At 41.6% G+C, this 25,673-nt stretch overlaps 1 protein-coding gene across 2 annotated transcripts in view; it reads left to right on the plus strand.

The window, feature by feature from the left end:
- The window catches only part of sh3bp2 (SH3-domain binding protein 2), a 28,110-nt gene extending 2,437 nt beyond the window's left edge, over positions 1-25,673 (plus strand). The window contains exons 1-13 of one of the 2 annotated variants that reach the window (XM_030742876.1): positions 6,553-6,914; positions 17,630-17,769; positions 17,870-17,972; positions 19,039-19,156; positions 19,499-19,566; positions 20,764-20,849; positions 20,940-21,020; positions 21,128-21,782; positions 21,992-22,115; positions 22,417-22,472; positions 22,770-22,845; positions 24,372-24,431; positions 24,547-25,673. In XM_030742876.1, coding sequence (XP_030598736.1) covers positions 6,811-6,914; positions 17,630-17,769; positions 17,870-17,972; positions 19,039-19,156; positions 19,499-19,566; positions 20,764-20,849; positions 20,940-21,020; positions 21,128-21,782; positions 21,992-22,115; positions 22,417-22,472; positions 22,770-22,845; positions 24,372-24,431; positions 24,547-24,675 — 1,800 coding nt within the window. In that variant the 5' untranslated portion in view covers positions 6,553-6,810 and the 3' untranslated portion in view covers positions 24,676-25,673. Of the gene's footprint in view, positions 1-6,552; positions 6,915-17,629; positions 17,770-17,869; positions 17,973-19,038; positions 19,157-19,498; positions 19,567-20,763; positions 20,850-20,939; positions 21,021-21,127; positions 21,783-21,991; positions 22,116-22,416; positions 22,473-22,769; positions 22,846-24,371; positions 24,432-24,546 lie in introns of those variants that run through there. The other variant, XM_030742877.1, reaches the window with a different exon arrangement.

A 25,673-nucleotide genomic window follows, 5' to 3' on the forward strand; every position in this document is an offset into this window, starting at 1 on the left:
CATGATTCTTCCTCTGCTGTTGTTCCCTTTCCTAGTCAAGATAACTTTTTAGCCAATCAGCATTTTACATGTGCATAGTGTCCTCCCCATCAGGCTACCTGCTGTTGGGTCTTTTTGTCACTGCATGCCAGTCTGTCACCGTAGCATCTGCATTCCCACAATCCCTCTCTCTCAGTGCAGAGCTTTGGAAATTAAATTTAATCTATAAGTCATAATAACAGCTTCCACAAATGACCTGTGGGGTTCATTTGTGGAGGTGGAGAGTCTCCACTTACCTACAATTACATCTCTTCTATCTTTTGACTGAATTGAGCCGATATGGTTAAGAACTACAGTATATATGAGCAAATAAATATATATGTTGAATTTTGTAGCTCAGACTGCCTCCTTCTATTAATAGCTACAGGATTTAGGAGTCATTACTCCAGAATACTTCTTTCACTTCTTTCTGTAACATTGCGTATGACATAACAGGTTATTAACAGAATGAACATCGAGGCTAGATTAGTTTCATACTTCCACAGACGCACATTTTTACACTCTCTGTAGCAGAGTCCTGTGGCTCTGATCACTGCTAAAACTTGAGTAACATACAGTTCAACAATAATGCATGAACATTTCCTTTTTTGGTGCTGAAGTATTGCATTGTATTGATGTACACTCCCCTCCAAAAGCACTGGAACAGTGAGGCCAATTCTTTTATTTTTGCTGTAGACTGCAAACCTTTGGGTTTGGCATCAAGAAATCAATATGAGGCAAAAGATCAACATCTCAGCTTTTATTTCCAGGTGTTTACATCTGGATCTGATCAGACGACCCAAAACCCATTTTTCTTGTTAGCAAAGGTCTCAGAACGAACAAACTTAAAACAGATTAAAGTGAATAAGATTTAGACGAGTCTAAAACCTTCTACTTCCTGCCCCCGATGAACTCCTTTTGTAGTTTGTGTGTTTTGGGTCATTATCTTGCTGCGTGATGAAGAATCTCACGGTTAGTTTGCTTGCATCTTTCTTTAAATTGATATACCAACAACACGTTTTCAGGGCTGCCAGTGTGGACAGCTGATATTTGTCCAAGATTTCCATCCCCACCAGTCACTGTTTGCTAATGTAAGGAAATTAGGGAAAGTTATAAGTGGTGGTTATTGATGCATTTGGTAAAAGCAATCATTCCTCTTCTGAGCAAATAGACATTTGCATCACGCATTCAACCAAAACCTGATGAAACCAATAAAAAAGATGATGCTTACCTCAGGAAAATCACCAGGACCATTTCTTTAAAGTGGAGTTTAATTTATTCAAACTTTTTTTTTTTTTTTTTTTTTTTTTTTTTTTAAAAAGGCCTAAAATAACAGAAACATTTATTTATATGTGTCAAGTACAGTAACAGAGAGTCTTTGTCTGAACTTTATGCAGCATTTATATGAGAGCAATCATGCTTACATGTGTAATCATCCATCAAAAGCCTCGTTAGAAGCAGGAGAAACCCTGCAAACATGTTTTGGGTGCCAAAAAAAAATCCTACATATTAATGTGCAGCTTCTATTTATGGAGATTACAGTAAGAAAGAAGTGCTGTAGCCCAGAACCTTATTTTTGCTATTTTTGTACCCATTTCCCTTAAAGTTATAAAACAGAAAACAGAAAATATCCCAATAAGCATTTCTGTAATGACTCATACTTCCCAGTCCTACTGAGATGCATGTTTCATGCAATACTTACTGTCAATTTAATACCAAAGGCTGCATTCAGTTTGCTTCCACGTCTGCTTGAAGCTGTGCTGGCAGCAGCTGCACAGTGGGGTTACAGCGAGACGTGGTTTGGTTTTTAAGTCTTTTCTGGGTCTTTATGGACACGTCGGGGTAGAAAAAGTTATAAAATTTCTTTATTATTTGGCTGACAGCGTTTGAACTCTTGCTTTATGTGGAGCCACGTAAAGCCGCAGCCTCGTCGTGTGTTTCTGTCATTTAAAATAATTCGATGTTTTTTTGAAGATCCCGTCTAACTGGATCCTTTCTGTTGGTTCATTTGGCTGCTCATACTTCTGATCTGCTGCAAATTCAAGTTTGTTTTTGTCATTAAACCTTCATGAAAGGTTAGATTTTTGTCCAATTTCAGCACAGCTTCTGCTCGCTCACCTCTGTTCTATTCACAATAAAGACATAAGTAATAATAAATACATTAAGAAAATAGTCTTGCACCTTTTTGCCATAAATATCACATCAGTATTTCCGTATCAGCTCTTAGCTCTGGTTGGGCTGGTGCGTACAGGTGCTGCACAGGTGGACTATAGGAAATCAAACCTACTGCATGACTGGTTGAAAATTCAGCGTGTTAAATTGGATTTAATTGTGGACAGACCTCTTGCCTCCATAAGAATGTATTAGGAGATGTGGCTGCCCTATAGCTATAATGTAACCATGTTAAAGAACTCTGTGGACCTCAGTGAAACAAACCACTGTGAGGTGTATGAGGGAGGGTCTATTTTTGAAAACATCAAAAACACCTCTGTCACTTGAGGGTTAATATACTGTATTATTTAAGATTATATAGTGATATTTTCAATTTAGCCCTCCTGGGGTTAAATGTATACAGTGCAGTAAATAAACTTGCGTATCTTTAGGAAATGCTGACTGGCCAGGTTAGAAGAGGACTTTTAGTGGTTTCAGCTGAGAAGCATCATGTGACGCCAGCAGGACACGAACTGGTTCTGATTCCCTTTCTGCATCGCCACTGACATCACTGGTACTTCACACCGATATCATATATATAGATCATTAGTCACTGTTTGACTCAGATACAGTAAAAGCAGCAGCCCTCCTGAAGTTTCATTGGTTGTTTCTTGGAAATTTTTGCTGTGCGGGCTGTCAAACTGAGGCCTCATGGTTTCAGACTAAGTGTAACAGGAACCAGCAGTCCACAATTGTATGTATATTAAATGTCACCGCACGCATGTCGCATTGAGCTGTAATACTGCTGCAGCCTTGCAAGTCATTCTCTTTGATGCGTAGTGTTATTTTGATCAGTTGCAGCTGCAGTTTGTGTGGTTGTCCTGCATGCTCACTGTATCTTATGGTATTAGTGTTAGCTGCTACTGATGCTGTAACAAAGTAGTTTCCTGCAAAAGATCACTAAAGTTCTATTATAGTCTATTCTAGCATAATGTTTAATGTGAGAAATCAGTTGTGATTCCTTTTTTCAGTTACCTTCCTGGGAAAGATAAATAACTGACAAATCAACTGGAGAGGAATCTTGCTGAATCAAGATCGATATTTATAGCTGGAAGCTGGAAAATAGATAGCATCCAATTTAGCATGTACCAAGGAACCATGAGTGTCATTACGGAAAAAACTTTCTAAGAAATTTCATTTCTGTGAAACTAAATTTCAGCAATGTTTATATTTTGAAGAACTGGATCCCCGTTTTGTTTAAATTTAGGAGGAATCAATACTGGCTATTGGTGCCATTGGGGGATTTTTTTCTTGCCAAATTTCCTGATCTTCACTTGCATCTCTGCGGCTGCTGTTATTAGATCTCTCATTATTGCTGACGTGTAGCATTGCACTCGTACCATTTCCATGTATGCGTGATCTTTTTCCAGTGTGATATTTTGACTTCATTTTCACTTGAAGGGAGGCAAAAAGTCTGGCATTTTGAATACGCTGGCATTCAGAGCATTTCCTCTGACTGTTTTTCCTCAGATGCCTCGGGGCACTGCATCAGAAGTCCGTGTTGACGGTTTTGTCCTAATGGACAAAGTCATAGTGTACCCCACGACTGCTCAAAAACCAACCTCCATACATACTGCCTTCAACTAAAAACGGCTGAATTCTGCTCATTTAATGTATAACCTTAACCTAATATATTACCCAGAGGGGCTGAATCCACAGAACACATGTAGACCGGATGGTCCAGCGTTCTGCTGCCAGGACGAAAACACCTGAATTCAAAGATTAAGAGGCGTGGTGCAACACAGCATAATTCAGTCTTTCATATCATATTTAATGCTTAATTTTTTTTGTATAGAGCGACACCGCTATTGCCAAACTTTCTCCACTCTGTTCATTGAAGAGGAAAGCTGTGCGGATTGCACAACTACAAGGAAAAATGGATTCTGTGCACCTCTCGGTCTCTGACCGTCCGTTTCACACCTCAGAGCTGCCAACCAGCACACAACAGTACATATATGTTTACACTTTTGATGATATGATAGCAGTTCCTTGTTTATTAACACCATCAGATGTACTATCTGTCTCTGTGTTGCTCTTCTACTGAAGAAGGAAGTTCAGAAGCATATTCCTATAAAACATAAAAACATGCAAACGCAATGAACATATGTTTTATTTTCAGCAGTGACCCAACATCTTTTGAGAATAGGAGTGTTTTCTGTTAATAGGTGGGCGCATCTTCCGTGTGAGTATTCAATGAATCAGCTGATGGAGTTCAAACCAGTTGATATAATGACCGCATATCCTCACCCGCTGCATTTGATGATGAGAACCCGAACGTTGCACAAGGATTGACATCATTTCAACTTCCCGTGTTTAGCGTGTCTGAAAGCTCGAATGTACCAACATCCATTCTGCGGCAGCATCTCCCATCTGAGGGAGAGGAACACAGGCTTTGATTTGGTATGGCCTGCACATACCACCACATCCCGACAGTGACTGCGGGGGCCACTTGAGTGCAGTGAGCTCACCGTCGTGTTGATGAAACCAGTGTGAGATGATCTGACAGCTTTGTGTGTTATCATGGTAGAAGCAGCCACCTGAAGATGGTACACTGTGGTCATAAAGGGCCAAATTCTGACCCCACCATCAAGCAGAAATCGAGGCTCATCAGATCAGTCAGTTTTTCTAGTCTTCTATTGTCCAGTGTTGGTGAGTCAATGTGAATGTAAGCCTCCGTTTCCTGTTATCCGCTGACAGGCGTGACATCCGGTGTGGTCTTTTTTTCTTTTTTTTTTTTCTGCAGCCCATCTGCTTTAACAGCAGTAAATAATAGAATAGAATAGAACTTTATTGTCATTATACATACAACGAAATTAAATACATTAAAAGGCGTCAGAGTATGCAGGGCCTTGGCTGGTCCTGAATCGGTTAAATGATACATCACACTCCAGTGCGCTTTTATTTTTGCACATTCTTGTATTCGACTAAATTACAACATCACTCACTGAGCCTTTGAGTGGGTGTAGTTATTTTACAGTCTAATATAGTTTGAACTGTTTTCTTGCTGTTTGAGAAACAGTGACGAGGGGAAAGAAGAGCAGTGGAGCCAGGAAGGCTCAACAAAACTAGGAAATGCGAAACTGATTTAAGACCTGAGGGAAGAATAGAGAGAAATGGATACAGGGCCGCTCATGACTGGTGCGGGTTTTTTACAATATGTAATATACATTCATTAAAGGGGGAGTGTGCCAGTTTTATTAATCATAGAGCATCCTGTGTGTTCACAGCAGTGCTGTGGGAAAAAGTCAGACAGGTGTCCTCTGGTGATGTTTGTAGTTTTATAAAGAAGTGAAACTGTCAGACAATATCAAGGTTATTGCAGTGAGCTAAAATTAAACTCAAAACTAAGCCTTATGTGTAAATAGAAGACAAATCTTAATTTAAATGAAAGTAAAATTATAGAGGGTGCTTGTTTTTTTTTTCTTTTTAGTTTTAGTCTCTAAAATTTGTGAGACTGGGGGAGTTTTGGATTCAGGAGACACAAACCGGCTCTCAAACTCTCCTTTTTGATGAAGCTTACAGTCAGAGCTGGATCAGGTGAGCCTGAACCACCCCTTAGTTATGCTGCTACAGGCTCAGGCTGCTGGGGGATTCCCATCATGCACTGAGCACTCATCTCTTTTCACTCCCTATGTCACCATTGCATGTCCTTAAAGTTTGTCCATCCTTGACAGCATTTCGTGTTTCATCATCCGTCTCTCTGTGCTTGTCTTTGCCATCATCTCTTTCCCTTCCCTGATCCTGATTCAGGTGGAGATCTCTCCCCCTCCATCGCCAAGTTCTCACTCATGTTCTGGGCTCTCTATTTATGCAATCAAACACATTAGTAGTCACACATTTATGCACTGCAACACACATGCATCCTGTTGTTCTTCCAGCTCTGCACCAAAGCACCTTATTTGTTTTGTATAGGCCTTTTTAATCTTTCACATAGTGCCCACACGTCTGTGCTAAGGGTCAAAAAGGAAGCTGGAATCTCCTATAGTTACGCTGCTACACACGAGAAAGTAGCACAAAAGTTCAGCTTTGTTTCAGGCGTCTCTGCGTCTCTGTGCTCGACCTCTGAATTGTTCCAGTCCTGAGCTACGGAAAGTCCCCTGGCCTATTTCTCAGGAGCTGGGTGTCCAAGTGTATGAGATGTGCGTTTGCAGAAGTGTGGGCTACAGGCAGCAGCCTATCGCACGCCGTCTTTGAGAAAGCAGGAAGGAACACGCTGAAACCGGTCAGCCAATGAGGTGCCAGCGCCGAAGGAGGAGCCCCCCTCAGGAAACGCTTGGCAGAGTATCAGGGGTTCAGATCATCAACAGACTTCCTAATCGACACAGCTGATTGTTCTCTCCGCTCACTATCCTTTCTTTAATTAGTTTATTTGTTTATTTTTCTTCCTCCATTAACAATTTTCTCCCATCTTTTCTTTCATTCATCTGCATTCTGCTCTCACACTTCCACGCATAACCACTCTTATTTTGACTCTGTGGCTCGATCCCTTCTACCTTGTGCCCGTTCAACCGTACATCCGTCCGCTGTCTCTCCACGTGGGTTGAAAAGTATGCTGGTATATTATCCTGTGCTGCCACTGTCATGTCCGCCGACATGTCTGCTCCATCGGTGAGGAAGAAGAAGTCGTTTGCACGGACCTCCAAACCGAGCACCAGGATGTGTATTCGGGAACAAAGGGATATCATGTAAGTTCAGACATTTCCTTCACTCTGCTGGGTCTGACACGGCTCGTCTGGTCTCTTTATCTTTGGATGTGTCCCTGAACACGTCCTCACCTGAGGGCCAGTCTGATGGCCAGCTCTATGGCTTGTTTGAGGGAGCGAATGTCTCATTGGTTGGTTTTTGTGTTCGAGTGGCAGGTGTCTGCTATTTAGTGGTTCTTTTGAGTCATTTGATTATCATCTTTGGTCTTAAGTGTGCGAAACCGCTGAAGTAAGAGTGAGGTTTGCATCATCTGTATTGGATGGCATTTGGTCTGGTTGTTAGAATAATCGAAGTGAGAGAATTTAGGCTTGCATTCACTGCTGCCTCGAGTGTCGAAACAGCAACGTTAAGCTAGAGAATTTCCTTAGTGAAATGGAGCATTTCAGCCTGAAGTACTGAGAAGAAGTTAAACCTCGTTTGGAAGACGGAAAAGTCCAAAGCGTAAATCCAAATTTCCTCACCCCCCATTTGAAACCGAAGCATTTTACCACCTTTTGTCAAAACAGAAGTAAAGCCGGCTCACCTCGAGCAACGCTTACACAAGGGAGCGAAAGTAGCACCTATTGTACTTTCAGCACACTGTCACCGTGCAGTCAAAAACAGCATGACAACAGGATCAAGTGAAGGAATTAAACTGTGCATTGAAATCTGCTCTAGTAGAGCAGAAAGAAGAGTTGTGAGAGGCCATTAAACCTGCGAAGTGTGTGGTTCTTTGAGCGTACCCAGTGAGACTAAATATGATGCAACAGAATAACATGACAGTACACAGCACATTAGGTCATGTCCTGTTTTAGGCATTAGTAGGCACATTTCACAAACTAAATGCAGCTTTTAGCCACTGAAGCTGAAGATCAGGATGTAAACAGTGGGTTCAGATTATTAGCAGGTAAACGTACTTCTCCAAAAGTATTGATGTAAGATTGAAAAGTTCTGGGTCAGCAACATAAGTGATACATTGATGTATGAATAGCGTATTACTTGTGTATCTGTGAGTTCTTCTTTGTCTTCTTTAGACTTTTGTCTATTTTCTGACTTTTGGAATTTCACCCCTTGGAATCTCCATCCATCCGTTTTCTTCCTCTTATCCTTTTCAGGGTTGCGGGAAGGGGGGGGGGGGCTGGAGGCAATCCGCAGGTTATTTTTGTGCAACCATCTGAGATGTTTGGATAACTGCTACCAAAAAACAGGCAAAATGCTTCAACTGCGTATCGTTCTTATTGGTTCAAAAACTCAAAGACACCCTTTTTGTTGTACCTTATAAGCTCATCCAGCTCGCTCTCATCCCCGGGGTTATCGGATAGTGTCATTTTGTCAAAACTTCTGGCGAGGCTCATTTATGCACAAGGTGCATTTTGATTGGTGCACCAGGTTATGGCAATAGCGAGACAGTTGTGTCAATCCCAACTTAGCATTTTTCAGCATGCAACCTGGGTGTATTTCACCCAAAAATGCAAACCAAATACTGCTTTTTGGTGAAAGTAACCATCCTAACTAAAAGCACAGCAGCAGGACACGAGCCACGGTTGCTGTGACTTCTGCAGTGACCACCTCTCCAGGCTTCCAGCACGAGCTTCACAGGAAATGGAACCGCTCTCTCTCTGCGGCCACTACAGCCACAGCTCCATCACCAGAGGAAACTTTATTCATAACAGGGGGACGTAGGAACATCTGACAAAACGGAATTATGTTACCGTAAAGCTAAACAGTGCAGTACCCCCCAACTGAAGTTAAGTGCGGTTTGCACAAATACAATCTTTGCTAAAATGCATGTTGTCATTCAGGCTCGGCAGAAAATATCTGAGACCAACAAAAATGATTTCTCACTTTAAGGTCACCAACTGAGCTCAGTTTGGTTCCATATGCTAAAAAAAATAATCTGCATTACAGTGAGTTTTATTTGCTTTAATGCTTCATTCAAAAGGAGAGATTCATAGTAAAGCTTCAGTTTGCAAAAGGTAAAACTGCACAAAGATGATTAAGGATTATTTTGAACCATGAGTCATGCAAAGCTACTCTAGCAGAGTCCAAGAGTATGACAATGGAGCTGGAAATTATTGTAATAGTACCATTTAAATACTACAGAAATTATATTACAGTCATGTATATAACCCAGGCAGTATAATAAAGGCAGCTGGGAATACTTTGTTGGAAGAAGAGCAACCAGTGAGTCTATTAAAATATAACAGGGTTCAGCCAAAAGCATTCAGTCATAATAAACACAAGTCATCAATTATGAATCATGCCGAGTGTGTTTATGAGAATATAAGCTGTAGGCTACAGGTGTGAATGCATCAGAGGTGGCAGTAAAGAGAAAGCAGTGGACGCAGACACCCCGAGGTGAAGGTGTGATTCCCTATAATGAAACATTGGACCAGATTTCTTCTGAAACCAAAGTCGAAGCAGGGATGTTGTTGATGCTCATTCACAAAGAATGAAAGACGCATGCAAAGTAGGATGTAAGTATTTGTATTTCCTAAATATCTGAATAAAAAAAATGTCTTGAATTTATTACAAAAACAGGATTAGCTGTAATTTGTTACTTTCACCCCTAAAAACAAACACGCTGAATCAAATCGGATCGTGACTGATGGTTTTGGTGGTGTGTCTCCACTTTGTATTCCAGTGGAGATCAGTTTCCACGATGGTGCCCGGTTCACATCAGTTCTGATCGCGGTGATTCCTCAGAAGGCTCTGCGTTAGAGAAAGGAAACGAAGACGTTTACGGGAAGTGCGTTCACGTTTTCGACCCCTGCGTCGTGGGGGAGGGTGGGCATGCAGCCAGAGAGCAAAATCTCAACTCTTCCTTCCTCTCGTTTTCTGAACGCGCTCATTTTTCTGTTTCTTGCTAAATTCTAATTTGTTATCTTAGAGAGATGAAGCAGCCGCAGTGGGATCAGTGGTATTTTTATCCTTTAGAGCAGCAGACTTAGACGGTGTGTTCGTGTGCATCAGTCTGAGAGGAATCCTTCCTGCAGCCGTTACAGAAGTGTGACGGCGGTGCAGTTCCTGTTGACTGGTACTGCCATATTTGGACACAGGAAGGAATGATGCAGGTAGAGAAAGAGTACTTACTATTTCAGCTTTCTATGAGCCCACTGCTGCAGGTGTGTGTGTGTATGTGTGTGTAGGCTAAAAGAGTACTTTCTGTTTCTCTTCCTCTTTTCCAATTTTCCATATTAATAAGGAACCAAACAGGCCCACGCACCGCTGGTCACTTGTTCTTTGAATTCATTTCATGTTAAAAACCAAGGAGATTTCACTGGAATCATCAGGCATTCCCATAAAGAACAAGATTGCATGCGCTTTTTGGAGACTCAGTTGCTGACCAGCTGCACAAAAAAGGCAAAATTTGGCATAATAAGTGAAGCGTTCTGTCTCAGACTTGATATTTTTTTGCATTTATACCCTTTGTTTGGACTCAGAGCGGCTTACAGGTTAACTTGCTCATCCAGCTCTGAATAAAGGCATGGCCCACTAGTTTCACATGATAGCAACTTCTTGACAGCAGGGTGAGGGTCTGCTTTGTTTCTTGTGTTTGGCTGATGGTGAAATTTACATCAGTCTGACCCATGCAGACACACAGAAACCATGATTTGGGTTCAGTAGCAGAAGCCCTGGGCCGCTTTTTCCACCTAGCAGCAGTTCCACAACTATAAGGCCAAAACGAGGCCACTTACAGCTCTCCCAACAACACGTTAGACTAGCGAGTCAGAGGAACGACTCCTGTGATTTACTTCCAGGATGAAGAGAAACTAAACGATATATATTGTAGCATTGTTGCAACAGCAATGAATGATTTAACACAGTTGTGGCTCAGTAACACTAGAATAAAAATAGGATGACAACATCCTTGCAAGATGATTGCAGAGGTCATCTGGTGGGAGGCAAACTGCCTCCAAACAATCGCGGTCCTACTCGGACCGACTGCAGCCGCTCTCAGACAGACTGCTGAAGGCTTCCTGGACTCTGAATGTAAGACGTTAATGTGCAAATGTGCAATTTTCTCCACTTTATGGCAGTTAACTGGCATATTATCACAAACAGATTGTGTCTAATTGCCGTTGTGGCCCCATTTAATCATAAACTGATTGCAGACTAATAGCAGACTGACTTTCTTGAAGCAGGAAAGTCTGAAAATAGCTGTTTTCATAAAATCTGCTAAAAGAAGCTGAAGGTTATTAAGGTGTATTAAAGAATTCATGTTTGAAGATTTTTGTCAGAACTAGCAGTGGGTCAACATCTGCGCCGCAAGGGAGATGAGAAATGGCACGTAAAAAAGAGGAAACCCGTCTTTTATTGTAGTTACACGTAAATGCAGTATCAGGCTGTGGCTGTTTCCTAGAAGTAACACACAATGGTGTTTGATATAATGCATTGTGAACTGATATGTGTGAAATGATATTCAAAAGTAATATGATCATTAAAAAAAAGATAATCAACAACACTTTAGCTGTGTTAATCATTCTCAGCTTCACAGGCAGGAGTAAGGGAACACTGATGACTTACAATAAACCCATCTCAAATCATCTCACCCTCAGTTTCTATTCATGAATTCACACCTGAGTATTAAAGTCACAGTGAGAAAAGCTGAACTGGTGGAGGATCCGTCGTGGTCGGTCGTAGGGGAGGTGGGGAACAGGAAGTGCGCTGCAGACATGAACTGCAGCACAATATGACACCGTTTCCTGGACAAGACGCACTCCGTCAGCTGCAGCTGTGTCAGCGGTTTACCTGTGACCTTTGAGTGAGCCTGGGGTTGTGAGCAGTCAGGGGCTTCGTTATCAGGTCTGAGCACGAAGCACACACTTTGCGCGGACGCTGGTGGGTTTTTTTTGTTGCAGACACCTGACAGATGTGGAGATCTGTGACATGTACAGTGGGTACTGAGGTACTTGTGCTTACACGTGTGCACGTCTTAGTTTGATCTGTGGTCTGTAGACAAACTAACGACTCACAACACAAGAACACAACTGGAAATCTATTAAAACCTCTTCAGAGATGGAGTTGATTTTTGGCTTTGTGTGCAGTTCACAAGTCAGACCCATGAAATCGTTGTGACCATGACACCACCTGTCCTCCTCAGGTCGCTGCAGAACACACATGATGCATCAACAAAGAAAACGACCTGCATTTTGTTGTTTGTTTTTGGATCCGCTTTTCCAGTTCCAGTCTCTCCAAACTATTTGAATCATTATGTCCAGCTTTTACCGTGCACTCTCAGCAGTAGTCCTCCTCCTTTAGCCTTTAGTTTAGCCTTTCACCTTTCAAATGCTGCCCTGATCTAATGAACGGTGGCTCCTGCTGAGAAAAAGCTGCAGATTATTTTGGAGTCTCCCTGCTGGATGTTTTGTGGGTGAAAACAGGAAGAAATGTTTTAAAACTCCTGATTGAAGATTAAAGGGAATCCAGTTAGCAGCTCTGAGCTCATTCACTTAGATAGAGCTAAGGGTTTGTGGCAGGTGAAGGCAATGCATTCTTACCAGTGACCAGCAGGTGGCGACTCCTCTGGTTGTGTAAACAGTTGTGCTTGTACAGAAGTCTTTGAGAGAATGACCCTATTTCTCATTTGATCAGTAAACTCCTAATTTATAACAATATCCCAAAGCAGGATATTTGTAGTAAAATTATACTGATGCTCGTGCAGTGTTTCCAGGAACGACTTTTTGCATGTCGTTGTGTAACAAACCTTGTAACAGATCAGAAATGTGACTTTCAGTGAAGTTTTAATACTGTACACGGCAGCATTTATGGAGCTTAGAGGTGTTTCTACCAACTATGGCACATTTAAACACGTTAAATCATCTTGTCTGGGATCCGGTGTACACAGACACACATACAGAAACACAATGAAATAATCAGAAGGGGGAAGCATTCCTTTTCAGGTGTAATTTGAGGCTTATCACATCCATGCTGCTGAAACAATGCTGGAGGCTTTTTGACCCTGGAGCACTTTCAGCAATTAAGTTTACCACTACTACTTTTACTACTTTTTTGCCCCTGGCTGTGCCTTTCAGGTCACATCCAGGCTGCAGCTGTTGTCTGATTGGTGGGATTTTCCAGCTTAATTTAAACTTTTAATATGAGGATAAGTTAGGCTGGGTGCAGAAAGCTACTCCAATACAAAATATTACAAAATACTAAAATTCATGTATTTGATTTGTACTCTTATGCTTGAAGTTACAACTTAAACCTGTTTTATTTCTAATCTAATGTCCTTCAGCGGAACATAGTACGCCACTCTGTACTGCACAGGATTTTAATGAGTTATCTTGTATTTCTTTGCAACACTGGTTTTGTATGAGGTAATTTAACACAAGCAGATTTCCTGGGATCTGATTGGGGGAATTTCCACCTTAAACCTGCACTACTTTCAGTTTCAGTCTGGAAATGAGCAGTCAGCCTGCTGCTGTCTGTCTGCTCTCACACAGTGCAGCCGTTCTTAACCTTTCTTTGACGAGTTTTTAAAAGATCTGTTGAGTTTCTCTGCCCAATTCAGGCTCTGTGCAGAGGCTGTTAGAGATGAAGATATGTAACTTATATTGTGCCTCTTAATTGTCTTTGCCTTTTTATTACAGCATTTTCTGCACAATCATCTTCTCGTGAAGTCTGTTCACCTTGTCTCTGTCTGCTGATATCCACTCTGATTAATCTGAATGCTTTGAAACAAACTTCAACCTCTGTCTCAGGTGGACGGCGAATTGGCATCAGCGCACAGTTTAAATGTGAAAAGTCACTTTTAAACCGCTGCTCGGGGCAGACATTGTGTTTGTGTCCGGGGAGGAAATCTGTTAGAATGCGTCTGGTATGTGGGCTGTGCTTCCCTTCCTGAGAAACAGCAGTTCTCTGATTAGTATCTCTTCAGGAACTTCAAAAAAAACAGTAGGTGAGGTGAGAGGGTTTAAAGCTCAGTCCCACTACTTTTCTTTCAAAATAAACCCACAGCAGTTTTATTTGGTGTGACTTTGCAAGGTTTTGGGAGATAATTTTATTTATTTATTTATTTATTTATTTAGTTTTATGTCATTGAGGTCTTTTGCTATGTGCAGTATTTTGGTCATGAAATCTGTGATGCAAGAGCCGCACGATGGAAGAAGAAAATGTGAAATCAGCACCCAGAGAGCCTGTCACCCTGCTGACGTGGAAAGTTTCATTGTTTTACTTGTTAGGAAGTGACCTAATGTGACAGCGTCGGGGGAAATTCTGTTTTATTTATTCGAACAGGATTTCCTTTTTTGTGCTGTCTCTGCTGTGCTATATTTAAAAATTTTGCATTTTGATGCAATAAAATTTGATTTTGGGAACAAAGTTGCCAGATTCTGTTGAGGTGAGGCAGCCAGACTGAAAATGAGTCAAGATGTGCAAATGTGGGGCCAGTCATTCAATACTGTGTGTGAGACTGGTGCAGAGTGATCCAAGAATCCAAATGATCCCGGAAGAGCCCCCATTTATGCTAGGACCGGGCTCAAACACCCCAACATAAGGTGGGGAAAACGGGTATTATTTTAAATTCCTGGAGAAGCACGGCTAAAACAGTTACAACCCAGAGAGCAGAAGAGCACTGCAACGCTGACCTCATACATGCCTTTATCCACACCCCCAGTGGAAAAAAAAGGCATTTAGCCCACTTCCCAGAGCAAACATCAAAATGCTGAGTGCACAGTCACATCACCATTGTGTTGTTTCAGTTCTCTCTGCTGGCTGAGATGCAGTGAGAACGAGGACTTCAGGAAATTCTTGTGATGAGATGAACTGCAGAACGGCTGCCGTGTATTTGTGTGTTTGCTGAGGTCTGTATTGATAATTATCAGTAAACATTACATGGGGCCAGGCAGAGAGCGAACCACATGATAGCTTTTGTATGTACTTTTGAAGTCCTAGGCGCACCCATACACACACACACACACACACACACACACACACATACAGAGATAAGAAGCAGGGCAGCCTAAGGTCAGAAATAGGGAGAAGTGTTACCTCGGTGATCTGTTTTCTGCCTGTGTTATCAGCTAACTTTCACGCCCTCCAGCTGACCGTGAACATACTTTCCGTTCTAATTCTCAAAGTGGGCTGCTTTGGTTACACTGTGAGTAGGGTGTGGTGATTGGGAGGTGGTGGGGCTGCTGCCACCACAGCTTCTAGCCTACTCTGGGGGGGGGGGGCTGGAGCCTATCCCAGCTGTCATAGGGTGAGAGGCTGGGTAGACCCTCTACAGGTCACCAGCCTGTCACAGGGCCAACACAGAGAGACAGACTGTTATACCTGTTTATCATCTTCATCATCAATAAATATTGTTTGGAGTTGTGGGAGCATGTCCCATCCATCTGTATAAGCATTTCAAAATGTTCAGAGCAGAATAAATCTGCAATACAAAGTCACCTTGTAAACAAAATGTATAGCAGATCTGAACATCTTTTCTAAATGGCGCTAGAAATGACAGCACTGCGTGAGTTTCTACGCTAACTGCTAACATGTGTGACAGATCAGGAACGTGCTGATTGTGGGCAGTTGCATCTCTGAAGTCACCTACTTCTATATTTGTGCTTGCTATTTGGAGTGCGCTCAAGCTAACAAGTGTAACTGCATGCAGCCTGCTTTGAGAAAGTATGCTGCAGGTGATGCCAACACCTGCTGGTTGGCTAACAGCAAGCAGTTGGTCAGGCATTAATACTGTTGTGTTGGTGTTTATGCCTGTTTAAACTGTCTTTGCAAGACTTTAGTTTCAGATGTGTGACTATATGGGCTTTATAATTAATACATCTAGAACATTTTTGCACGACAGTCTAAAAGCTGAAAGCCACAGTTTCTGTATTTGATAAGTGCGCAGCTTTCTCTGCTCAGTTTAATATAACATTGCACTGACCAAAGTACACACACTGCACTACTAAGTATATTGTCTACAAGACAAGCAAGTCAGTTGCAGCTTCTGGTGCCATACAGCAAGCTGACAAAATCCAATAATGGTTGTAACCTGCTCTACTCACCATCAACTGCACTTTATTGCGGTGGAAGGGTTTGGATGCTATGATGTCAGGGGTCTGCCACAGTAAACTGGTCCTGTGTGAAGAGTAATTCATAAAACTACGTTCCTGCAACAGTTTTGTCATTTTTTAAGCAGGGGGTTTATTTCTGAGCCCAATTTTTTTCCTCATTCTTTATGATATTCACGTCAAAGTCTCCCCCAAAGTATGAGCCGTTTATCCTCAGTCCTTCATATCATCATCATCACCTCATTGTAGGTTTATTTCAAATATACTAGGGCCTAAACACAGAGTAATCTGTGAAGTGCCCTGCTAGGACCTGCATCTTAAGATCAGTAAATGAGCACATTCCCATCTAATTCTATGGTCTTTTTATCTCAGGGAGGGGGAGTGGATTTGGATTTACTACCTAAACACTTAATTCCTGAACTTCTTTCCCCTTTGAGGCCAAAAGATGCTGGTGATAGACTGGAAGTTACACATAAACACTTTGCATGATGAAGGGATGTTTATTTCTCTCTCTCTCTCTCTCTCTCTCTCTCTCTCTCTCTCTCTCTCTCTCTCACACACACACACACTCTCACACTCACACACATTTACTTTTAAGCCTTGGACAGTCAGAAAAAGGACAGGACAGGATTTTGTGTTTTTCCTGCGTAAACTAAAAATGTGTGTTTGCTCATGCGGTAATCGTGTGTTGCACTCATGTAGTTGCACCACCTCAGCCTGAGCGTCTGAGCGAGGGAGAGCGAAACTGATAGAAATCAGCAAAGGCAGCCAGAGAGGGAAAGGGAGAGACAGCGAAGAGCAGAAAATGAGACAGAGTTTGATCAGAGAAGCTGAAAATCGGACGGACAAATCTGCCTCTGCTCAGATTTGATGGGCGAGTAAAATCGCACTGAGAAAGAGTTTCTCACTTCTATCATGGACCTACTGCCGGCTATAGCTTCTACTGTGATAGCCTCCGCGGTCAGCGTACTAAGGGAGAATGGCACCATTCAGACCATCACCAAGAAGCTCAACAGGAGGTAGGCAACACGTGGATCAGGTGCAGGAGAAGGATTTTATAGAAGAAAGTGAGGGGAAAGTGTTTAGGTTCATTCTTTTACTCATCTTTGTCGAGCTGCCCAATTCAAACAGGATTCTCTGAGCAGCTCGGCGGACTCAGCAGGGCTCCAACTCTGCATCTGCCAGTCCACTGAGACCATTTCCCATTAGTAATATGGTGTTTCATGGTATATGTCATGTTAACCTTAGTTGACCCATAATTTCTGAGAGTGTCAGAATTTTTTAGTTTTTAGTTTGTTTATAGAGATTTGATTATAGCGATCCCTGTCCGGACCAGTGACCAGCAGTAGACCATTACTCCATGTTACGACAAAAGTAATGAGAATTTGGGTGAATGAGACTCTGAAGTTGCTTTGAGTGCTCAGCTGAGTGGAAAGGTGCTAAACGAGTACCAGTCTGTTCACTGTTTCATAACTCCGGTTCTATGATTATGTGTGTAGCCCAAAAACAGACTTCACCATTGGTTGTTTTGGGTGATCATGTCTGTGGTGGTCTTGCCTCTATTTCTGCGTGTGAGCGCTGATGTAGCTCAGAGCGCCCTGAACGGAGCTGAGCTGGAGAGGAAGCGGGTTTGCCCACAGGGCAGATTTGGTTCTTTCTAGAACAGGAGAAGTTATTCACACCACGCTCTGTCCTCTGCTCTGCCGTAGAACCATGTCATCTTCAGAGATGTGCTGGCCGGTGCCAATGCGAGCCATCGGGGCTCAGAACCTCCTCACCATGCCGGGAGGCGTTTCCACTGCGGGATACCTCCACAAGAAGGGAGGCAGCCAGTTCAGCCTAATGAAATGTGAGTCTATGATTTTTTTTAAAAAAAGACATAAAAAGCAGTATTCATTAACACAGCACCTTTCAGACCACAGTCTTAACCCGTGTTGCTTGCTTCACAGGGCCACTGAGGTACATCATCATCCACAAGGGCTGCGTGTACTACTTTAAGAGCAGTACCTCTGCTGCACCACAGGGGGCGTTTTCTCTCAATGGCTACAACAGGTCAGTAAAAGGCATCATTATACAGTACCAGTGTACAAGTTTGTGTGTTCAAACTTTTGACTGGTACTGAACAGTAATAATATGATAACGTGTGTGCTTTGAGGTTAATGATTCTGACATGTGTGCCACTTCCCCCTGAGCCGCAGAAACCCGGGTTTATCTACAGCTATGATTAGACTGTTGCCCTCTCACTTTGCACCTGCACCCTCTTGTGTGCTTATTTGGTGCATCTGTGGGACTCAGAACCAGAGACGCTCACACCCCAACTGGTTCAATGTCTGCTTTACTACAGCATTTCATCTATGTACACAATAAGGGTGGATTATAAGGTTTAATGCAAAAAGAGGTTGAGTGCTTGTTCAAAAATGGCCCTGCGGTACCTATTACAAGCCTCTGGAGCCCCAATATGTCAACAGTACACTGAGGAGAAGTCTTAAAAATGAAAACAGCTGCCAAGCAAGGGAGAGAGCAGGAGAGGAAGAGAGGAAGTACTTATTGTAGACAGAAAAACTCCCCAAGAAGCAACACAGCACATAACAGCCGGCACACAGTGAAGCTGCTCATTTTGAAACTTGCTCATAGATTAGGTGGTTGGAGTAGAAAGCGTCCCGCTTTAGATGTTCTCATGTTCTCTGCTTTGTGACACTTGAGTCTTGAAGGAGTGGTGGGCAGTTTCCAGATGTTTTTCCAGGTCTTCCCCACAGATAGTGGTTGGAATCTTATTGCACTTCCTAGTCTGTGCTGTATGTGCGAACGTGGCTTTAAGGAGGGAAGAAGGTCGTCTGATCACAGCCTAACTCACAGCCAGTGATTCAGTAATAATCCGGACTCTTACTTAAATTGTAATCAAAATAAACTCCTTGATTTTTTTTTTTTAATAGTCCTATACTACTGTATATTACATTTAAATTTACCACATTAAGGTAGTAATTATCTCAATTACAGTTCAGCAGAATGGATGTTTGGCTCATTAGCAGCAGAGTTGCACTTGTTGTTGTTGTACATTTCCAGCAACTGGAGCAGAACATTGATTTTTATCTTATTTTACATTTATCTTCTTCCTCAGAGTGATGAGAGCAGCGGAGGAGACAACATCGAGCAACGTCTTTCCTTTCAAGATCGTCCACTTCAGTAAGAAACACAGGACGTGGTTCTTCTCGGCAGCCAGTGAGGACGAGAGGAGGGTAAGAACACGGAGACATACCAGAAGACCGTGATGTGTTAAAGCTAGCTCGACACAAAAATAAGTGAAAACCTAGGTTGGGATGAAGATGTTCTTTTTTTAAATAATTATTATTAATTATTTAGATTTAGAAGCACTTCTAAAATCACTTTGGGTTTCTCAGAGTTGGTCAAAGTAGAGTTGGCAGAATCGTAGATACATTTAAGCTGGACCACCATCCCAGTGTTTCAGTCTTTAGACTAGATTAATGGGGCAAAACATTAAATTCTTCAGGTTTTGTTTTTATTTTAAATGCATGTAGTTTCACATAGACACTTGTCATATTTTGCTTGATGTCTTACAGAAATGGATGCGATACCTTCGGAGGGAAATAGACCACTATAACGACAGGAAAGAGGCCCTCCTGCCAAGGTAACATCAGTGACTCCTATCATATTTGACCACAATGCAAACTCTGTGTCTTTAATAAAGGTTATAGTCGTGTTATTTTAACAAAACTTCAAACATTAGCAGCCAGGTGCTGCCAATTAAGCAAGTCGGACTACCTCTATAAAAGCATAAGTTTAGGCACTTCCCTGATTTGCAGCATTCAGGTGTGTGTTAATCTCACCATCTTCCCAGAAAAGATTGGACCTCCCAGGAAATGTATTTATTTAAAGTTAGACCGTGCGATGTTAATAGAAACAGCGGAAAACCGAAGAGCTACATCGCAGACTCTACAGGCCTCAGTTGGCATGTTAAATGTTAAAGTTCATGACGGCACAATCAGAAAAAGACTGAACAAGGAGGGCTCGTTTGGAAGGATTCTCAGGAGACAGCTTTTTCTCTCTAAAAAGAACTTAGCAACATGAATTAGGTTTGCAAAGTTGTATCTGAATACACCACAGCACTTCTGGAACAATGTCCTTTGGACACATTAGACCAAAGTGGAGAGATTTGGCCCTAATGCACAGTGGCAAACACAGCCTATCAGCACAAGCACCTCATACCAACTGTCAAGCATGGTGATGGAGGGGTGATGATTTGGGCTCCTCTGTATACCAAAGTATTCTAGAATTAAACAGCTAAATAGGGCTAAAATTCCTCCACAACAATGTGACAGATCTACGGAAGCTTGTTTCTGCCACTAAAAAATAAAAATCACCATCCTTAACTCAAAATTTCGACTTAGTAACCCCAAATTTTGAGAAAATAAGTCAAAATTTTGAGTTACGTATCATAAATTTTCATGTTAATATCTCGAAATTTGAACTTAGCGCTGCCAATCAGGAAGCTCCCTGACACTGCACAGTTTCCTTGGAAGCAGGAAGCTGAAGGCATCAGCTGTCCAAAATAGTTCAACAGTGACATTTTTTTGTGCCTGTATTCATGATTTTTGAAATGTATTCACCTTCTAGCTGATGTAATAACAACATGAATTTCTTCAGTTTAAGTTATTACTGCTATTCAGTATTAAAACGCTTGAATATCTTGACATAAGTTTCAATTTTTCTTGCTAGCTTGTAAGCTAGCAACCTTCTGACTCTTTAGTGATCCTGCAGTCAATACCCCCCCCCCCTTTTTTTAGCATATTACTTATTAATGATGCACTTTTCTTTGTTGTGACAGTGACTCAGATTCAGATGCAGACAGTTTCTATGGTACAATCGAGAGACCGATGGATATTAAACATCCTGTCGATACCACTGAAATTGGTAAGACCTCAAAGATGAATATATATGCATAAGATATAAGGTTGTGATGTATGATATTTGTGTGTTCATAAATTGTCTTTCTGTGTAAAGATTATGGTGAGGACGATGATGATGATGACGATGAAGAGGACTATCTGAAGCCAGACAATGACTGTTCCCCATCGTGTCCAGGTGACCACCTCCAACCCTTTCCCTCTAGTTATGACTCCTTAACACAATAATCTTCACCTGAAACAGGAACTCATACGGATTTTCTTTTTTTTTCATTTCCTGCTCAGGTCGACCCACAGGTCCACCGCCCTCTTACCCTCCTCCACCCGTGCCAGTCTCCCAGCGTCAGGACTCCAGTCTAGGTTTCCACAAAGTCCTGCCCCCTCCCATCCCGTCACAACACAAAACCCCAGCCTCTCTGCTCCCCAAGAAACCTCCACCTTCTGCACTCCCTCCATCTCCTTGCTTAAAGAAGGACTCTAGCAAAGGCCCACCTCCACCTTTACCTTTTGGCCCTTCGGTCCCTCCACCTCTTCCTTCCAATTTAAAGAAACCAGGCAGGTCGACCTCCGTGGGGGTGACGGGCAATGAGAGAGACAGGAGGCCTACGCCGGCCGTGTTGGTCCAGTCACCGGCTACTCTGCCCATCTGTGAAAAACTAGAGACCAGGATGGTCCTAAATGGTCCCAGCCCCTGTCCCCCTAACTCTGGAGGGAGCCAGTCACTGGGAAGCAACTACCACCGCAATAAACCAAACCTGCCGATTCCACCAAATCCATTCCTTAGTCCGACATCCTCCAGTCACCCAGCACTGCCTGGCCACGCTCCACCCTCTCCACTACTTAAACTACACAATAAACCATCGATAACCACACCTCCTGTAATAGGAGTCAAACCTCTGCTGCCTGCGACCAAGACCAGGTCACCGGGAACACCCTTCCAGTAAGTCCGACTTGAACAAAAAAACTTTGCATTATTGTCTCAACAGTGAAATTCAGGTTAATTTTGTGTGACTGCAAAGTGAAAACATCCACCTTTGAATAGCTCCAAAGCCGTCTCATTGGCACACTGTGTTTTGCCGACTGAGCCCATGTAGAAAAGAGGAATGTAAAAAAGCTTCCCTACACGACTAAGATATGTTTTCTCCCCAGAAGAACATCTCCAGAGGGCCAGAGCTTCCGTTCCCTCAGCACTGAAACCCCTGCGGATTTCAGGAGGAAACACGACTCAACCAAACACGGTGGAGGAGACGACTCTGACGATGACTATGAGAACGTAAGAGCGAGTGAAATGATGTGTCACCCCATGATAATGCTGAATTACCGTGGGAATAGATGCTGCTTTAGATAACCCCTTCTATCATCATGACTGCACTCAGAGAACTCCCCTTTCATTTTAAAAGACATTTATCTGGATTTTAGTCTTTATTAACGTGTATGTAGTTATGTAGAATAACTTATGTTGCAATTTGACTGTATGGGAAAAATGTTTTGACACAGAAATAACCTGAAAGATGTGCCTGGCGTCAAAATGCTCCAGCAATGCGTTGTTTAACCAGCTGTTTCTGTATCTGCAGATGCAGCTGCCAGACTCTGCCTTCATCGACTCAAATGAAACCAGCTTCGTAGAAAAGTATGTAACTCATATTTATTTTCAGATTTAGAGCTGGAAGCTGAAACGCTTCTTCAGTAAACTGAGCTGTGCCACTTTGTGGTGTTTTCTGCCCTCTAGTGGCTAAAAGCTGCTTTTCTTTCTGCTTTATTTCATGTACTGTTGTTAGTTTCTTCTTACAGTTTGTTTTTTTATGAATGTCACTTTAAGTTTAATTCAGGTTAGCACACAGGGACATTTGCTTTTCAATTTCAGACTTTATTATTGAATGTTTTTCCACTAATAACTCATAACCAGTTATTATTTTTGTGTTTCCAGGTTATTCAAAGAGAGTCCGACTCCTCCGGAGGATGGACTGTACGCCATCAGAAACTCAGGAACTAAAACAGCAAAGGTAATAATTAATTAACTAGTAGCTAAATAAAGAGTAATAATTTCCAGTCTGTGTCACATAGTTATCATTAAGGAATTCTAAAGCACCAGATTTAACTGCCATCTTTAGTCATTCTGGACTGAAATACCTAAAAATTTGTAATAATAATAAAGTAAAATTAGTAAAGTGATATAATTAGTATACGTGTACATTTTATGAACACATTATTTCTGTTACTGGTTTCTTTTGTCTTTAATATCAACACTGAGCAAGAAAATGCTTTTCAAAAGGCTGTGTTCTGCAGAGATTACGTTGGGAACATAATCTTAAATAATCTGTAGTTTTAAAATAAAATAAACAAACAAAAACATGTCCTTATGTCCATCTCCTGTTTTATAAAACATATTTTAGGGATCTAGTGTTTATGACTTTTGGCAAAAATAATACTTTAGCTGCTAATAACAGAAGTCTGAGTGAGGCTTTAGGGGCTGTGCGCATGTTGGTGGAGACCAAAAGCAGAGCTAAAAGAGACCGACTACTACTACATGAAGATAAGATGTAAAACAATTTGATATACTTTATTTTCATTCCTGTGTTAATAATAAAAACCAAACAGAAGAAAGCAAAACAAAAAGGAAAATTACTAATAAAAGAAAAACTCAATTACATAGCCTCCTAAGACCCTGCATCCACAAATGGGGGACATTACATTTTGACTTTGCTGCACCTTATACGTCATTGTGCTCAATAGTATTTTATACTTTAAGTCATGTTGTTTTTGTTGTGCTATGCTATAAAATAATTCCAGTGTCCACATCCGAGGACATCTTTTTTTCTCACAAAAGTATGTAACAACCATGTAACAAAATACAACTTCCTGTTCAAAGAGGAAGCTTAGTATATATACATTTCAGGTCCATCTAATCAAAATATCTAAGAGAAATTGAAAATGCATCGCAAACAGGAGCTCGGGTCTCAGGAGGATAGAAAAGGAAGTGGACGTCTAAATAAAATACAATTTAAAAAAGTAACAAGTTGAATTTAACTAGAGCTCAATTTTAAGAAATTAAATAAAATATAACAAAATGATATGGACAAAGAGCTGTTTTAAATACAATGTGGACCTCAATAAGTAAAAATCTAAATAAAATATAATAAAACACTGTGGAAAAGGCTGAATATAATGCAAAAAAATAGCTCTAATGAAGTAAAATAGCTCAATAAATCCAATAAAATAAAATAAAATGGAATAAAAAATATGCAAAAGATGTCCAGAAAAAAGTACAGAAAATATCAGAGCCTGTTGAAGTGGCTAAGCTATATTTTTCCTGCAGTCTGAAGCTTTGAGTGGTCAGACTTGAAAAGCACTAAGCACCAGTCCACTTTATCTTACCTTATATCATCTGTAGATCACTTTATGCCACTTTTGTTCTCATATCTTATAGTCTTAAAGTCGTCTTAAAGTCTGTGATGCTGATGTTTATGCAAATGAGAATAGGGCTCCTGATTTAAAGGTCTAAATAAAAGAATCTGTGGTGTGTTACCAGGTGCTGGTGGTGTGGGACATTAGCATAGGCAAAGCCAGAAACTACAGACTGTTTGAAGAGGTAAAAACCCTGCTGCGCTCTGTTGTATTTTAGCTGTATAATAAAAGTATGCATTATATTCTGTGTTGAAGTTACACATCAGAGTAATAAAGCCTCCTGTTGGCTGTTTTGGCAGGATGACTGCATATTTCTGGAAGCTGATGTGACCTTCCCCAATCTGTGTACGCTGATCGAACACTACCACTGCCATCCTCTTCCTCACCACGGCTCACTGTGCCTGCAGATGCCCTACACAAAGACATGAGCGCCTGCAGGGGCAGCTCCCTGAACTGTAACTGAAACCAGAGGAAGAAGCAGCTGGAATCAGTCTGTGTCACAGTGCAGAAAACTCTGATGTGCTCTGGAATGCACCGTAAACATGGAGAAAACTATACGAAGTAGACTCTGACAAAGCTACACTCAAACATCTTTAAAGAACATCAGAAATCTGCTGTAAATTCCTGCTGCTTTATGCATGCTGAACAAGCCACAGACCTGCCCGGCCAGTCTGACAGTCGTGATGTGTTTTGACCACAAAGGGGCGCTGTGACACCAAATGCTTTAAAAAGAAGTCGTGCTTCTGCATTGGCCCTGCAATGGTCTAGCAAACTGCCCAGGATGGACCAGCACTCCAGCAAATAGATAAGGGGTTAGGGGATGGAGTGTTGGATGGATGGATGGATGGATGGATGGATGGATGGATGGTTGGATGGATGGTTGGATGTTTAACAAATTAAAAGCACAATCTTATATTTGATCAACTTATACTGTACACATAACATAAATAGCATCTCAAAGCTTTGAATGGTATTTAGAAATTAATTTAATTTAATTATGCACTTTTGTCATTAAGATTCATATATTTTAATTTTGGGGTTAAAATGAAAGTTCAGCCATAACTGCCAATTCTTTGGATTTAAATGAAATTCAGGTTTTCATAAAGTTTATCCAAAAGCCAACATTTAACTACATTAATGCTGGTGGTGTGTAAGTGTGCATATTAGGACAGACCGGCTCTCCGTTTTCAGACTCCAGTCTGTCCACTTTATGGCCCGAATGACTACGATTCATCATCCCAAACAGATGCAGCTAACTGAGCAAACTATCGGCTTTATCTTTGTGTCGTTTACAGGCTAACTCCTTCCTCTGGGTGCACAGTCCAAAACTACTACCTGCGATAAATGCTTATGCTTCAGAAATTAATTAACATTAGAAAAAGTTTGACATTACAGGCTGGAACTGTCTCTTTGTCAGGTTTCTGAT

This window comes from Archocentrus centrarchus, chromosome 12 (assembly GCF_007364275.1).
Source record: "Archocentrus centrarchus isolate MPI-CPG fArcCen1 chromosome 12, fArcCen1, whole genome shotgun sequence".
NCBI lineage: Eukaryota > Metazoa > Chordata > Actinopteri > Cichliformes > Cichlidae > Archocentrus > Archocentrus centrarchus.